This window comes from Globicephala melas, chromosome X (genome assembly GCF_963455315.2).
Source record: "Globicephala melas chromosome X, mGloMel1.2, whole genome shotgun sequence".
Classification (NCBI taxonomy): domain Eukaryota; kingdom Metazoa; phylum Chordata; class Mammalia; order Artiodactyla; family Delphinidae; genus Globicephala; species Globicephala melas.
This window is the reverse complement of record NC_083335.1, coordinates 85073209-85088674: the sequence shown is the minus strand read 5'-3', so window position 1 is coordinate 85088674 and position 15466 is coordinate 85073209. Positions and strand designations below refer to the sequence as shown.

The window sequence follows — 15466 nt, the reverse complement described above, 5'->3', positions numbered from 1 at the left end:
TTAGACTTGAGCTGATACTGTGATGGATTGAGAATTTGGGGACTTGGGGATGGAGTGCATGTATTTTGCATGTGGGATGGACATGAATCCTTGGGGACCCGAGAGGAGACTTAATAGCAGGCCCCCCCAAAAGATAGCCACATCCTAATTCCTGGAACCTATGAGTATTACCTTTCAACAACAATAGAAAAGACTTTGCAGATGTGATTACATTAATGATCTTGAGATAGGGAGATTATCCTGGATTATCTGGGTGGGCCCTAAATGTATCATAAGTGTCCTTATCAGGGGAAAGCAGAGGGAGATTTGGCACAGACCAGGGAAGAAGGCAATATAACCATGGAGGCAGAGATTAGAATGATGCAGCCACAAGCCAAAGAATGCTGGCAGCCACCAGAAGCTGGAAGAGGCAACAAGAAGATTCTTTCCTAGAGCCTCTGGAAGGAGTGCAGCCCAGCTGACTCATTGATTTCAGCCCAGAGAAACTAATTTCAGACTTCTGGCCTCCAGAACTGTGAGGAATAAAGGTCAGAATATTTCACTGAAACATTCAAAAACATACATACATGGAAACAACCTGTGTCCATCAACAGATGAATGGATAAATATGTGGCACATATATACAATGGAATATTACTCAGCCATAAAAAGAAATGAAATTGAGTTATCTGTAGTGAGGTGGATGGACCTAGAGCCTGTCATACAGAGCAAAGTAAGTCAGAAAGAGAAAAACAAATACCATATGCTAACACATATATATGGAATCTAAAAAAAAAATTTTTAATGGTCATGAAGAACCTAGGGGCAGGAAGGGAATAAAGATGCAGACCTGCTATAGAATGGACTTGAGGACACGGGGAGGGGGAAGGGTAAGCTGGGACGAAGTGAGAGAGTAGCATTGACATACATACACTACCAAATGTAAAATAGATCGGTAGTGGGAAGCAGCCGTATAGCACAGGGAGATCAGCTCGGTGCTTTGTGACCACCTAAAGGGGTGGGATAGGGAGGGTGGGAGGGAGGCTCAAGAGGGAGGGGATATGGGGATATAGGCGTACATATAGCTAACTCACTTTGTTATACAGCAGAAATAAGCACAACGTTGTAAAGCAATTATACTCCAATAAAGATGTTTTTAAAAACCAAAAAAATAATGCATACATACATTTCTATTGTTTTATGCCACAAAGTTTCTGATAATTTGTTACAGCCGCCACATAAAATTATGTGTGATTATAGAAGATTAAGTAAATTATGTTAAAGGTCCTTTGTAATTTTAAGATTCATTCATTCATTCAACCAACCAACAAATATTTGAGGCAATATAGAAGAGTAAGTAAAAGCACAGACTTTGGACTCAATTCAACTCGGGGGTGAACTCCAGTTCTGCTACCTACTGATCCTGTGACCTTGACCAGGTTGCTTAACTCTCAGCACCTCAGTCTCAGCATCTGCACACAGGGGATGATAACAGTACTTAAGGAGCAGTTGTGAAAATTAAATGGAATGATGCACATAAATGGCTTTGTGCTTGGCACATGGGTCATTGCCCTGTCCTCCTTGCCCTAAGAAGGAGGAGGAACTTAGATCAGGGCTGTGATGGAAAGCCCAGGGGATATTGGAGGCACTATTGGGGACCTATTGGGGGTGGGTGTAGGAAAGACTTCCTAGAAAAAAGTGACTTCCGGGCCCCCTGAGGTACGCAGCAAGCCCCAATTACATGGGTATTCTTTTTGATACTATTATTGTAAATATTAGTATTAAGGGATAAAGCATGTTTCTGATTATCGGGTCTTCCAGAAAAAGCACATATCGAAAACGCACGTATCGAAAACAGGTTTTTTTTCTTTAAGTTTAAAATTTTTAAGTTATTAGAGAGGTCCTAGGAGGCCCTAGGAAAGACCCCATATCTGAGGAAATTGGAGACTGATGGGAAGGATTTGAGATGGCAGCCTGCCTCAGATATACCATTTATTAAAATTAAACAGCAGAGGGTAGAAAAATGTAAGCTGAATGCAAAAAGTAACATCTGAGCATGCGTGCTCACAGGCCTACGGAACCTCGAGTGGCCAATTCTGGTGGGAAGCAATCTTGCTTCAAGCCGGAAATTCGAAATCTCCGCCAACTTCGAAAAGGCGAGGAGCCTGGACTGACAAATCCCACTACCGCCTCACTTGCTCCACCTACTTTCCTGATCTCCGATTGGCCAGATCACGTTCATTAACGGCTCTGATTAGTTGATTGTTCTTGGGCAGTTGAATTCTGGGATTTCATCTCATTGTCGAGCAATGCTTCACTGCCGCTTCACCTCCGAGGTAAGTTCTCTCTGAGGGCCACCCTAGACAGGTTAAGGGGGGGAGCAAGTAGAAAAACCAAGAGCTCCTGCTGGTAATTAATGTGGTTGGGTATTTTCTGTACCTCCCAACATCCTCAAGATCGTTAGGACTGAGAGACGACTTAAAGCCTTTTGGGGTAATCCCCGTCAGGCAGACATAAAACTAAAACTGTCTTCAGTCTGTGAGACTCCCTAATTGCTCTTCCTGAGGGAAGCAAAACACCCCTCAGCCCCAGAAACCCCCAAATCAGCCAGACGCCCCTACATTTCCTCAACCAGAGATAATAGCATTTGCCTAAGGGACTCTTTTATCGCCTTCTCTGGGATAAAGAAGCAATGTTCTTAGCCTAAGACCCCCCCCCCAGAGACTCCCAATGCCATCAGTTTGGGGTGCGCCAGACTGCTTCATTGAAACTTCCTACATTCTCAGCCTGAGTGATGGGTGGTCCTACAATCTCAGAGATTCCAGCTCTCTTCACTCTAATAATTTTCAAATAACGTAGTAATAGCCGTTTTAAAATCAAGGTATAGTTGATTTACAATATTATATTAATTTCAGGCATATAACATAATGATTCAATATTTTAATTGATTATACTCCTTTTTTTTTTGCGGTATGCGGGCCTCTCACTGTTGTGGCCTCTCCCGTTGCGGAGCACAGGCTCCCGACGCGCAGGCTCAGCGGCCATGGCTCACGGGCCCAGCTGCTCCGCAGCATGTGGGATCTTCCCGGACCAGGGCATGCACCCGTGTCCCCTGCATCAGCAGGCGGACTCTCAACCACTGCCCCACCAAGGAGGCCCTACATAGCAGTTTTTATCTCTTAATCACCTACCCCTGTTTTTCCCCTCCCCTCTTCCCTCTCCTCACTGGTAACCACTAGTTTGTTCTCCATATCTGTGAGTCTGTTTCTTTTTTGTTATATTCATTTGTTTTATTTTTTTAATTCTGCATATAAGTGATAACATACAGTATTTGTCTTCTTCTGTCTGACTTATTTCACTAAGTATAGTATACTCCAGGTCCATACATGTTGTTGCCAATGAGAAAATTTTATTCTTTTTTATGGCTGAGTAGTATTCCATTGTCTAAATATACCACAGCTTTATCCATTTTCTGTTAATGGACACTTAGATTGCTTTCCATATCTTGGCTGTGTAAATAATGCTGCTATGCATATTGGGGTGCATGTGTCTTTTCAAATGAAAGTTTTTGGGTTTTTTTTTTTGATATATGCCCAGGAGTGGAATTGCTGAGTCATATTGTAGTCCTATTTTTAGTTTTTTGATGTACCTCCATACTGTTTCCCACAGTGGCTGTACCAATTTACATTCCCACCAACAATGTACAAGGGTACCCTTTTCTCCACATCCTCCCCAGTGTTTGTTGTTTGTGGTCTTTTTGATGGTAGTCACTGTGGCAGGTGTGAGGCAATATCTCTTTGTGGTTTTGATTTGTATTTCTCTAATGATTAGCGATATTGAGCATCTTTACATGGGCTTGTTGGCCATCTGTATGTCTTCTTCAGAAAAATGTCTATTCAGTTCTTCTGCCCATTTTTAAATAGGGTTGTTTGGGTTTTTTAATATATTGAGTTGTATAAGCTCTTTATGTAATTTGGATATTAACCCATTATCAGTCATATCATTTGCAAATATTTTCTCTCTTTCAGTAGGTTGTCTTTTTGTTTTGTCAGTGGTTTCCTTTGCTGCTCAAAGGCTTTTAAGTTTAACTAGGTCCCATTTTTTTAAATAAATTTATTTATTTATTTTTATTTTTGGCTGCTTTGGGTCTTCGTTGCTGCATGTGGGCTTTCTCTAGTTGAGGCGAGCAGGGCCTCAGGGCTTTTCATTGTGTTGGCTTCTCTTTGTTGCAGACCATGGGCTCTAGGTGTGCAGGCTTCAGTAGTTGTGGCACACGGGCTCAGCAGTTGTGGTCATGGACTCTAGAGCATGGGCTCAGTAGCTGTGGTGCACAGGCTTAGTTGCTCCACAGCATGTGGGATCTTCCTGGACCAGGGCTCGAACCCATGTCCCCTGCATTGGCAGTCAGATTCTTAACCACTGTGCCACCAGGGAAGTCCTAGATCCCATTTTTTAATTTTTGTTTTTGTTTCCTTTGCTGTAGGAGACAGGTCCAAATAAATATTGCTACAATTTATGTCATAGTGTTTTCTTCTATGAGTTTTATGGTTTCTGGTCTAACATTTAGGTCTTTAATCCATTTTGAATTTATTTTTGTATATGGTGTGAGAAAATGTTCTAATTTCATTCTTTTACATGTAGCTTTCCAATTTTCCTAGCACCACTTATTGAAGAGGCTGTCTTTCCCCCCTTGTATATTTTTATTTCCTTTGTCATAGATTAATTGACCATATGTGTGTGGGTTTATTTTTGGGCTTTCTATTCTGTTCCATTGATCTATGTGTCTGTTTTTGTGCCAGTACCATACTGTTTTGATTACTTTAGCTTTGTAGTATAGTCTGAAGATACCTCCAGCTACTAATTTGGGAGTGTGATACCTCCAGCTTTGTTCTTCTTTCTCAAGAATATTTTGGCTATTTGGGGTCTTTTGGGTTTCCATAAAAATTTTAAATTATTTGTTCTAAGGACTTCCCTGGTGGTCCAGTGGTTAAGATTCTGTGCTTTCACTGCAGGGGCGTAGGCTCAATCCCTGGTCAGGGAACTGAGATCCTGCATGCCATGTGGTGCAGCAAAAATAAATAAATAAATGATTAATTAATTAATTTGTTCAAGTTCTTTGAAAAATGCCATTGGTATTTTGATAGGGATTGCATCAAATCTGTAGATTGCCTTTGGTAGTATGGTCATTTTAACAATATTAATTCATCCAATACAAGATTCTTTCCATCTGTTTGTGTAGTCTTCGGTTTCTTTCACCAGTGCCTTATAGTTTTCCAAGTACAAGTCTTCTACCTGTTTAGTTATATTTGTTCCTAGGTATTTTATCCTTTCTGATGCAAATGTAAATGGTATTATTTCCTTAATTTCTCTTTCTTTCATTGTTTTTTAAAAATTTTTATTTATTTATTTATTTATTTTTGGCTGCATTGGGTCTTAGTTGCCGCACGTGGGATTTTTCGTTGTGGCACGTGGGCTCTTTGTTGCAGTGCACGTGCTTCTCCCTAGTTGTGGTGTGCAGGCTCCAGAGCATGTGGGCGCAGTAGTTGCAGTGCACCGGCTCTCTAGTTGGGGCGTGTGGGCTCAGTAGTTGCAGTGCATGGGCTTCTCTAGTTGTGGCATGCAGGCTCCAGGGCACACGGGCTCAGTAGTTGCAATGTGCAGGCTCTCTAGTTGTGAGCCCATGGGCTCTGTAGTTGTGGAGCACAGGCTCCAGGGCTTGTGGGCTCTGTAGTTGCAGCACAAGGCTCTCTTGTTGTGGCACGCAGGCTCAGTAGTTGTGGCACCCGGGCTTAGTTGCCCTGCGGTATGTGGGATCTTAGTTCCCTGACCAGGGATCGAACCCACATCCCCTGCATTGGAAGGTGGACACTTAACCACTGGACCACCAGGGAAGTCCCCACTGATAGTTCATTTTTATTGTATAGAAATGCAACAAATTTCTGTATATTGATTTTGTGGCCTTCAACTTAATGAATTCATTGATGAGCTCTAGTCGTTATTTTGGTGGCATCTTTAGGATTTTCTATGTGTAGTATCATATCATCTGCAAATAGTGACAGTTTTACTTCTTTCTTTCTGATTTGGATTCCTTTTATTTCTTTTTCTTATCTCATTGCTGTGGCTAGGACTTCAAATACCGTGTTGAATAAAAGTAGCAAGAGTGGGCATCCTTGTCACATTCCTGATCTTAGAGGAAATGCTTTCAGCTTTTCACTGTTTTTTTAAACTTTTCTTGAGTATAGTTGATTTACAATGTTGTGTTACTTTCTGCTGTACGTCAAAGTGTATGTGTATATACATATACATATATCAACTCTTTTTTTAGACTATTTTCCCATATAGATCATTACAGAGTATTGAGTAGAGTTCCCTGTGCTATATAGTAGGTCTTTATTAGTTATCTATTTTACATAGAGTAGTGTGTTTATGTCAATCTCAGTCTCCCAATTTATCCCTCCCCACTTTATCCCTGGTAACCATAAAATTGTTTTCTACATCTGTGACTATTTCTGTTTTATATATAAATTCCTTTGTACCATTTTTTTAGATTCCACATATAAGCTATATCATACAATATTTGTCCTTCTCTGTCTGACTTACTTCACTCAGTATGACAATCTCTAGTTCCATCCATGTTGCTGCAAATGTTATATTTTGTTCTTTTTTATGGCTGAGTAATATTCCATTGTATATATGTACCACATCTTCTTTATCCATTCCTCTGTCGATGGACATTTAGGTTGCTTCCATGTCTTGGCTATTGTAAATAGTGCTTCTATGAACATCGGGGTGCATGTATCTTTTTGAATTATGGTTTTCTCCAGGTATATACTCAGGAGTGGGATTTCTGGATCATATGGTAACTCTATTTTTAGTTTTTTAAGGAACCTCCATACTGTTCTCCATAGTAGCTGTACCAATTTACATTTCCACCAATATTCCCTTTTCTCCACACCCTCTCCAGCATTTATCGTTTGTAGATTGTTTGATGATGGCCATTCTGACCTGTGTGAGGTGATACCTCATTGTAGTTTTGATTTGCATTTCTCTAATCATTAATGATGTTGAGCATCTTTTCATGTGCTTTTTGGCCATCTGTATGTCTTCTTTGGAGAAATGTCTAGCTTTTCACTGTTGAGTATGATGTTAGCTATGGGCTTATTATATATGGCCTTTATTATGTTGAGGTATGTTTCCTCTATACCCACTTTTTTTTATAAAGTGTGTATAGAGTTTTTATAATAATTGGATGTTGAATTTTGTTAAAAGCTTTTTCTGCATCAATCTATTGAGATGATCTTATGATTTTTATTTTTCAATTTGTTAATGTGGTATATCACATGGATTGATTTTCAGATATTGAACCATCCTTGCATCCCTGGGATAAATCCCACTTGGTTATGATGTTTGATCCTTTTAATGTATTGTTGGATTCGGTTTGCTAATATTTTGTTGAGCGTTTTTGCATCTATAGTAATCACTGATATTGGCCTCTAATTTTCTTTTTTTGTGATATCTTTCTCTAGTTTTGGTATCAGGGTGATGCTGGCCTCATAGGATGAGTTCAGAAGTATTCCTTCCTCTACAATTTTTTGGAATAGCTTGAGAAGGATAGATGTTAATTCTTCTCTAAATGTTTGGTAGAATTCATGTGTGAAGCCATCTGGCCCTGGACTTTTGTCTTTTGGGAGTTTTTAATTACTAATTCAATTTCATTACTGGTATTTGGTCTGTTCATATTTTCTATTTCTTCCTGGTTCCATCTTGGGAGATTGTACATTTCTAGGAATTTGTCTGTTTCTTCTAGGTTGTCCATTTTATTGGTGTATAGTTTTTATAGTAATTTCTTATGATCCTTTGTATTTCTGTGGTGTTGGTTGTAACTTCTCGTTTTTCATTTCTGACTTTATTGATTTGGCCTTAGTAATAACCTTTAAATTCACTCATGTTAGGGATCTTCATTTCTTTTCAACAGAGCAAAACCCCACATCCCTCTGCCTGAAAACTGAAACCCTTCAGTCAGAGACACCATATGATCTCCGGGACTTACCTCCCCCGCTTTGCCTCAAAACATCCCCCCTCAGTAAAACTATACATTCACTTCACTGCTTCCCCAACAAGGGTCTTCATATCTTTCCTTCAGGATAAGCCGAACTCCAGGAAAACTACTAACAACAGTAACCCCCCTCAAAGACTCAATGCTGCTTTGATCATGCCCACAGAAAACATGTCATCCCTAATCAGTCCTTCTCCCAGAGACCTCCAGCCCCCTATTCTCATCTTATTTCCCCACCCCCATGTCCTTACTCAGGGACAGATAAGCCAAGGATGGAGAAAAGTAGAACCTTAATTACAGGTGACTAACTGAGTGTGGCCTTCCCTCAGCACTTTCTCTCCCAACAGAACTTTTGGCCTTGTGGCTGGACAGATCCAGGATGTGTTCCTCGAGATCAGACCAATCCCAGGACCATGAACAGAGGCAGGTCCTTTGAAAAGAGCCCCAGGGAAGATAGCCAGAAATCAGAGAAGAACTCCAAGGTGAGGTGATCTGGAGGGGGCAGAGGAGTGGACCAGGGGACAGTGTAGGGTGGCTAGATTTCTGAGGAGAGGAGGTCAGAGGCACTGGGAACAAGGAGCAGCATGTCACGAGGACATCCAGAGCTTCCCACCCTCACTCTGTCCTTGCCTAGCATCCCTGGGTACAAGATCTGTGACCTTGTACTGGATTGGTTGACTCTCAGTCTATTCCAGAAGGTGAGAGGAGAGGATGCCACCAGCCTTAAGCACCTACTGCATGCCAGGTGAGAACCTAGGCAACGTTACCCATGTTCTGTCAGTTAGCCATGACATCAGCCAGGAAGGATTATTATCTCCAGTTTACAGATCTAACATGGAGGTCCTGCAGCCAAGGAAGAGTTCCTGGCTGAGTGTCAGACATGTTTAGCTGAGTCATTGCTAGGATTTATTCTTCTTTCTTTTCTAGGCTTTCAAGGATATTTCCAAATACTTCTCTAAGAAAGAATGGGCAGATCTGGGTTACTCAGAGAAAATCACCTATGTGTATATGAAAAGAAACTATGACATCATGACTGATCTAGGTAACAGGAAGTTCTGCGTCCAGACAAGGTTGGGAACAAATGACCATCCCTCTTTACATGCCATGGCTTCTTCTTAGGCTGTGGCAATTGTCCCACATTTGTCCTTTTGTGTGGGAAGAAATCCCAGGGCAGCTTCCAGGCATTCTTCTCTTTTACTGATATGTCCTGTGCAAGGCTGTGGACTGGGAGTGGCCACAGAGATGATCTGTCCTGGATCCTGTGCACTTCTCTCCCACTGGCCCTGATTCAGAACCCCCCTCCCCCAGCTGATTAGCTTTACTGTTGGTGCTGTGTCACAGCATTCTACCCTCCTCTCAGGTTGCCTGTTAAGAAACAAATATTTTGCATCATTCTAGGTCTCAAGACTACCCTACCAACTTTCATGTGTCCTAAAAAACGAGCCACAAAATCCAACGGGCATGATTCTAAAGATCAGAACCCCAGGAATCTGCGTAAGTGACAGAAAAGGGTCTCCTGAAGCCTGTCTACTTTGGGGTCCAGATGGGGAAAATTTAAAGTGTAAATCTACCCAAAACTTCTAAAATAATAGAGCATAGGTATTGGATAACTATCTTAAGAGAGAAAGTGATTAACATTATGTAATGACATATGGCTATTTCTCTGTGTTTTTTACCAAAACCAAATAGTTGTCTCACTCCTAATTGAACCTGATTCTATGTGTTGAGTTTGAGAGAGAGTCTGAGAGAGCAGTCCTCTGCACATTGACCTTTCCTACTTGTCAGTGAGCAGAGGCAACGTAGGGTTAAAAAAGTGACAGATTCTAGATATCTTTGTGAATTTCAGCAGTGTATGTACTCACTTAAAAAGGGGATAGGATACGTTCACTTGCTCTTTTGCTCTGACAGCACAGTTGTAAGAAGACAGGGTCAGAATGTTCAAAGTGTCTCCAATAGACCTTTGACTCTCCAGCTAAGCAGGACAGATTCCACAAGCTCCCAAAATTACTGCAAGAGGACTGAAAATCCAGTGCTTGAGTATCTACAAAGTTCTTGACATTTAAGAGGTGTTCTTATACTGGAAACATCCCAGAACGGCTGGATTAAATCATCCATGGTTCATCATACACTTAACAGTTTCATTGAGGCATACTATAAAATTCACCATTTTAAGTATACAGTGATTTTTGGTTAAAGACCAGTCTATTTAATTCTTTGGGGAAACAAGTAAGAAATATGTAGTGAATAGGATGAGGCAGTGATGGGGTTTAGTTCGCTTTTTATAAATCATCAGAAGGAAAATTATGAATTGATGCTGCAAATAAATGTATAAACCGTTATAATTCAGAGGCTTGTCTCAAAGTAACTCCTTGACGGTGAGTGGACTCATAACCCTCTGCTGCAGAATTCTGATACTACAGGAGTCTCTCTGCAGTTTGGGAATATTTACCAACAAAGAAAAATTCTGATTTGTCGCCTTCTTTTATTGTTATTTTTTTTTTAATTTTTTTTTTTTTTTTTGCTGTACGCGGGCCTCTCACTGTTGTGGCCTCTCCTGTTGCGGAGCACAGGCTCCGGACACGCAGGCTCAGCGGTCATGGCTCACGGGCCCAGCTGCTCCACGGCATGTGGGATCTTCCCGGACTGGGGCACGAACCTGTGTCCCCTGCATCAGCAGGCGGACTCTCAACCACTGCGCCACCAGGGAAGCCCCTGTCACCTTCTTTTAGATGAACCTGCTCAGGAGGCTTCCAACATGCGAGAGAGAAAACACCTGAAGGTGACTGCCTCCCAAATCCAGAGGACCAGAGACCGTTTATCTCTCCATGGATGTGAATATTGGTAAAAGTGGGAAAATATTGAGAATGACCTGGCCCTCACTGCCTCCCTTTCCTGATCTCTTTATCACAATGCCTGATGTAGTATTGAGAGCTTAATAGTAATTAACAACAGTTGTGATAGCTGATACTTCTTTTGTTTTCATAGTGATGCCAGACTTATTTTAGGCAATTCACATGGATTAATTTATTTAGTCCCTAAGAAAACCTCTATGACATTGCTACTATTATTATCCCCAAATAATAATAAGGATATTATTATTATTAAATAATAATAACAAACATGCGGGTATTGTGGTATAGAGATGTTAAATAATTTGCTTGAGACCACAGTGGCAGTGGTCGTAGTCTAACCCAAAGCCCCAAACCATTTCCAAATTCATGAATTTTTCATATGTTTCTGAAGCTCAGGCATTTCCCCTAGGGCTAGACTCGCAGATGCTGCTGATGCTTCTGTTTAGATGCCCAGTCTCACAACAGGAAGTACCAGCTCCCATCTGCTCAGTCAAAGGGCCCCTTTCACATTGCTTGGGAATCGCCTGGACTGTTGGCCCCTCCCTTCTGTGAGCTCCTTCGGGGCCTTGTCTGCACCTGAGGCATCTCTGAAGCCTCAGTCCCAGCCCAGGGGGACCCTTAGAGGGTTCTTGAATAAGTTCTTCCACAATTGCAGATTAAACTCTAGTTTAGAGGGTAAAGGGATCTGGCGGGTGCGTTGCCAGTGTGGACACGGTTGAGGAGAGAATTCAAAGAAGGATCATAAAAGAAAATATTCATTTTTATTATTACCACGTTTAAACAGCATTTGTAAGCTCAGAAATTTCTTTCATTTAGCTTGTTTTACAGTTATTGTTCACTGATTCATAAATGAGGGAGCTGGTTATACTGTTATTGCTCACTGTTTCATAAACAAAGGAGCTGAATGAAGGTTAGCTTGAGGTTGTTGGTCAGTGACACACCCTGACACCAGTAGAATTGGTAGAGGAACCACCTCGCTTAATTCCAATTGAAATGTTCTTGCCAGGGTAGGACAGGATGTCACATCTGGCACCACTTTCTTGGCTGTCTACATGAATTTCCGTGAACCATTCCTTTCTTCTCCCTTCCCTATATTCATCCCCCCACACCATTTGCTAGCAGTGTTTTGTCCCTTCTGTACATTGTTCCATTTACTCTCCCAGCAGCTGTCTACTAGCTTATATTCGATCCCTTATATTTTATAGAAGCCCCTCCTCACCTTTACAGACCTCGTGGATTGTTAAGAGTGCTCTGCTTCCCCAAATCTTCCATGTACCACACTCCTGCTCACATGGAGACTCCTCTTGGCGAGAGTGTCAGTCTGGAAAGAGTGTGAAGACAAGCATTCTAGTCTTGGAAACACCCTTCATGTAGACCATTCCTTTTCCTTCTAACTTCCCAGGTTTCTTGTAATTTAGGTACAGGTAATATAATGATCTCCCAGACTTGTTGAGAACTTTAATTAAGGTACTGCGCACAAAGACACTTTGTAAGCTCTAAAGCACTCGAGAAATGCCATTGATACTCTTTGTATGTGACCTTCACATTTAGAAGGTGATGCCCAAGAAGTCCAAAAAGAAAAAACATCCTTCAAAGTTAGTACCAGTAACATCAGGCTCAGAGTAGGCTCAGGAACAGCTGTGCCCCCCGGGAAAAGCAAATACCTCTGGTCAGCAGAGTAAGAAAACATCAGGTAAGAGGAAACTCTTTGGGAACAACTCCTCTGGCTTCCCTGGCCATATTCAAGTGCATGGGCTAGGTGTGGGAGATGGATCCTGGACAGGCCTGGGGCCAGGCTGGGCTGAGGAGCTCACCCAGCTCCAGCTGAAACATTAGAACTGACTTCCAGGGAATTTCCTGGTGGTCCAATGGTTAGGACTTGGCGCTTTCACTGCCGGAACCCAGCTTCGATCCCTGGTCAGGGAACTAAGATCCCACAAGCTGCATGGCACAGCCAGAAATTAAAAATAAACAAAACGGGGCTTCCCTCGTGGCACAGTCGTTGGGAGTCTGCCTGCTTATGCAGGGGACACGGGTTCGAGCCCTGGTCTGGGAGGATCCCACATGCCGCGGAGCAACTAGGCCCGTGAGCCACAACTACTGAGCCTGCACGTCTGGAGCCTGTGCTCCGCAACGAGAGAGGCCACGACAGTGAGAGGCCTGCGCACCGCGATGAAGAGTAGCCCCCCGCTTGCCACAACTAGAGAAAGCCCTCGCACAGAAACAAAGACCCAACACAGCCAAAAATAAAAATAAATAAATTTAAAAAGAAGGCTCAACATTTTAAATAAATAAATAAATAAACAAAACAAGACCAAAAAAACCTGACTTCCAGAGTCACAGACTTGAGTTTCATCGATATGAAAGCTGTGTAACTCAGGGCAAGCCTTCCAAATTCTCTGAGCTCCAGTTCCTAGTCCATAAAACGGAAATAAAGAATCAGAGTTCACAGGTTATTCAAAGGTGTTCAATTCAAGGAACTTCCCTGGCAGTCCTGTGGTTAAGACTCCACGCTTGCACTGCAGGGGGCACGGTTTCCATCCCTGGTGGAGATCCTGCATGCCGCGCACACAGCAGCCAAAAAAAAAAGTGTTCAATTGAGTCTACAAGCCCTGATGCCATGAAAGGTGCTCAGGTCATTATTCCGTCCGTGATAACCTGGGAACATATCTTACTCGGAGTTTTATCCCCACCTTCAGCTCAATGCCTGGCATACAATATGCCCTTAACAAATACGTGCTAAATGAAGGAAGGTCGGAATAAATGTTCTGGTGAGTAAAGAAGTTGGGAATCTAAATCTGACAATGGAAGAAGCCAGAAGCTAAAACTCTAACTGGCGTTTGGTGTGTATTGGTGCAGGTTTAGTATCTCAGCCTCTCTGCCAGAAGGTGTGGGGAAAAGACTATGTAAAAGGCCTGTGGTCACTTGGGAGGGAGGAGGCATTTCCTTATCTGACAAAACAGGGCCCAACACTCCCTAACCCACCCAACCCCCATTTACAAACTCTTTTCCATCACAGGACACAGAAGAAGGGAGATTAATGTCTGGACCCACAGACTGCGGGAAAGAAAGAACTTGGTGGTCTATAAAGAGATCAGTGATTCCGAAGAAGATGACTAACTCTGTAAGTGACCTTTCAGTCCATCCCCACATCCCCGCAAAATGCACTGTTCTCTTATGGTACTTGTACCCCATCTTGTTGCTTGTTCCCAAATCATTCCTTTCTCCTGGTCCCTTGGGATGCAGCTCTGAGGCTAAATGAGGAGGCTTCCTGTGCTTTTTCTACTCCCTGCTCTGTATATCCAGAGATCTTCCCTCCCCAGGATGCTGTGGGCTCCCAAACCCCAGGTCATCTACTGGCGTGTAGGCCACACCTTCCTCTAGCCTAGAAACTCATAGGACAGATGAGGGAGTTGCTGTAGCCTGAGCAGAAGTTTGGCCTTTAGGAGCAGCGGGAGGAGCACATAGACCACAAGGCAAGGTGGAATCGGAGTGCACAGGGCTATGCAGGTCAGAGTTAAGTAGTGATTTTTCAGTCAATGGGAGCTCATCGCCACTTATTTTCCTTCTCTTTCCATGCCTCAGCCTCAGGGATGTGACAAGTGCCCATGATAAGAAGCAGAACCTGGTGGCCTTTCATGAACATGGGCATGGCTGTGAACTCCTAGCCATCAGCTGTATAGCAAGTGAAAGAAAGAGTTCACAACAGTGAAAAGTTAAACATGAATTTTCTTACTATGTGCCAAATGTTGCTAGATGTTAGAGTTGCGTTGATGAGCAAGACATATACCTAATGTGTATTTCTCTCTTTGTATCCATGCATCTACCTTAGAAAAACAAGTATTGTCAAGTATTCTTTGTACAAAACGGCACTAGCCTCCCTCTCTCCAGATGCAACTACTGAGACCAGTTCTGGGTGTTTGATTCCAGATGTTTTTCTCTGCATTTACACACACACACACACACACACAACACACACACACACACACACACACACACACAGTACAACTATGAGCATCTCTGACCTGCTTTTCCCCACTAGCAGCGTGTCGTGGACAAGTCTGTCTCACTCTGTTTCCTGTTCAGCATGTGCTCCATGCTACAAACCTCCATTATTCATTTACCCTGCATCAGTCACTGACAATTAATAAATATTTACAAGTTTTTCCCAGTTGTTTGCTCCCATTCTTGTGCACACAACCCTGTGCACCTGTGTGAGTGTTTCTTTAGGACACGTTCTTAGAAGTGGAATTGCTGTGACAAAGGGTTCATTCATCCAACACCTAATGGGTTTGTACTGTGTAATAAGGGCCATTCTAGGTGCTGGAGAGATGTCTGGGAACAAGATAAACAACTGTCCCTGCCCATGTGGAGGTGATAGTCTAGTGGGGGATGTTGCTAGTTTTTATTCTGATGGATGCTGTACACCCCAGTCCTGGAGCAGGATTCTGCAGGTGGTTGGACACCTTGGCCTTTGCTCTTTCTAAGATCTTCAGGGTCATGGGGCTGGGATCCACTTGGGAGTATGTGGGAGGAGACAGAGATGAAACTGTCAACTGGGGAACATGGAGGAATAGGG

The 15466-nt window shown here is 42.6% G+C and overlaps 1 protein-coding gene across 1 annotated transcript; it reads left to right on the top strand.

Moving 5' to 3' along the window:
- Positions 1–8448: 8448 nt before the first annotated feature.
- Positions 8449–14007, top strand: LOC115847170 (protein SSX1). The gene is made up of 4 exons (XM_030846736.2): positions 8449–8517; positions 8963–9094; positions 12514–12580; positions 13907–14007. Exons 1-4 carry the CDS (start codon positions 8449–8451, stop codon positions 14005–14007), a joined length of 369 nt encoding a protein of 122 aa, XP_030702596.1.
- The last annotated feature ends 1459 nt before the right edge of the window (positions 14008–15466 follow it).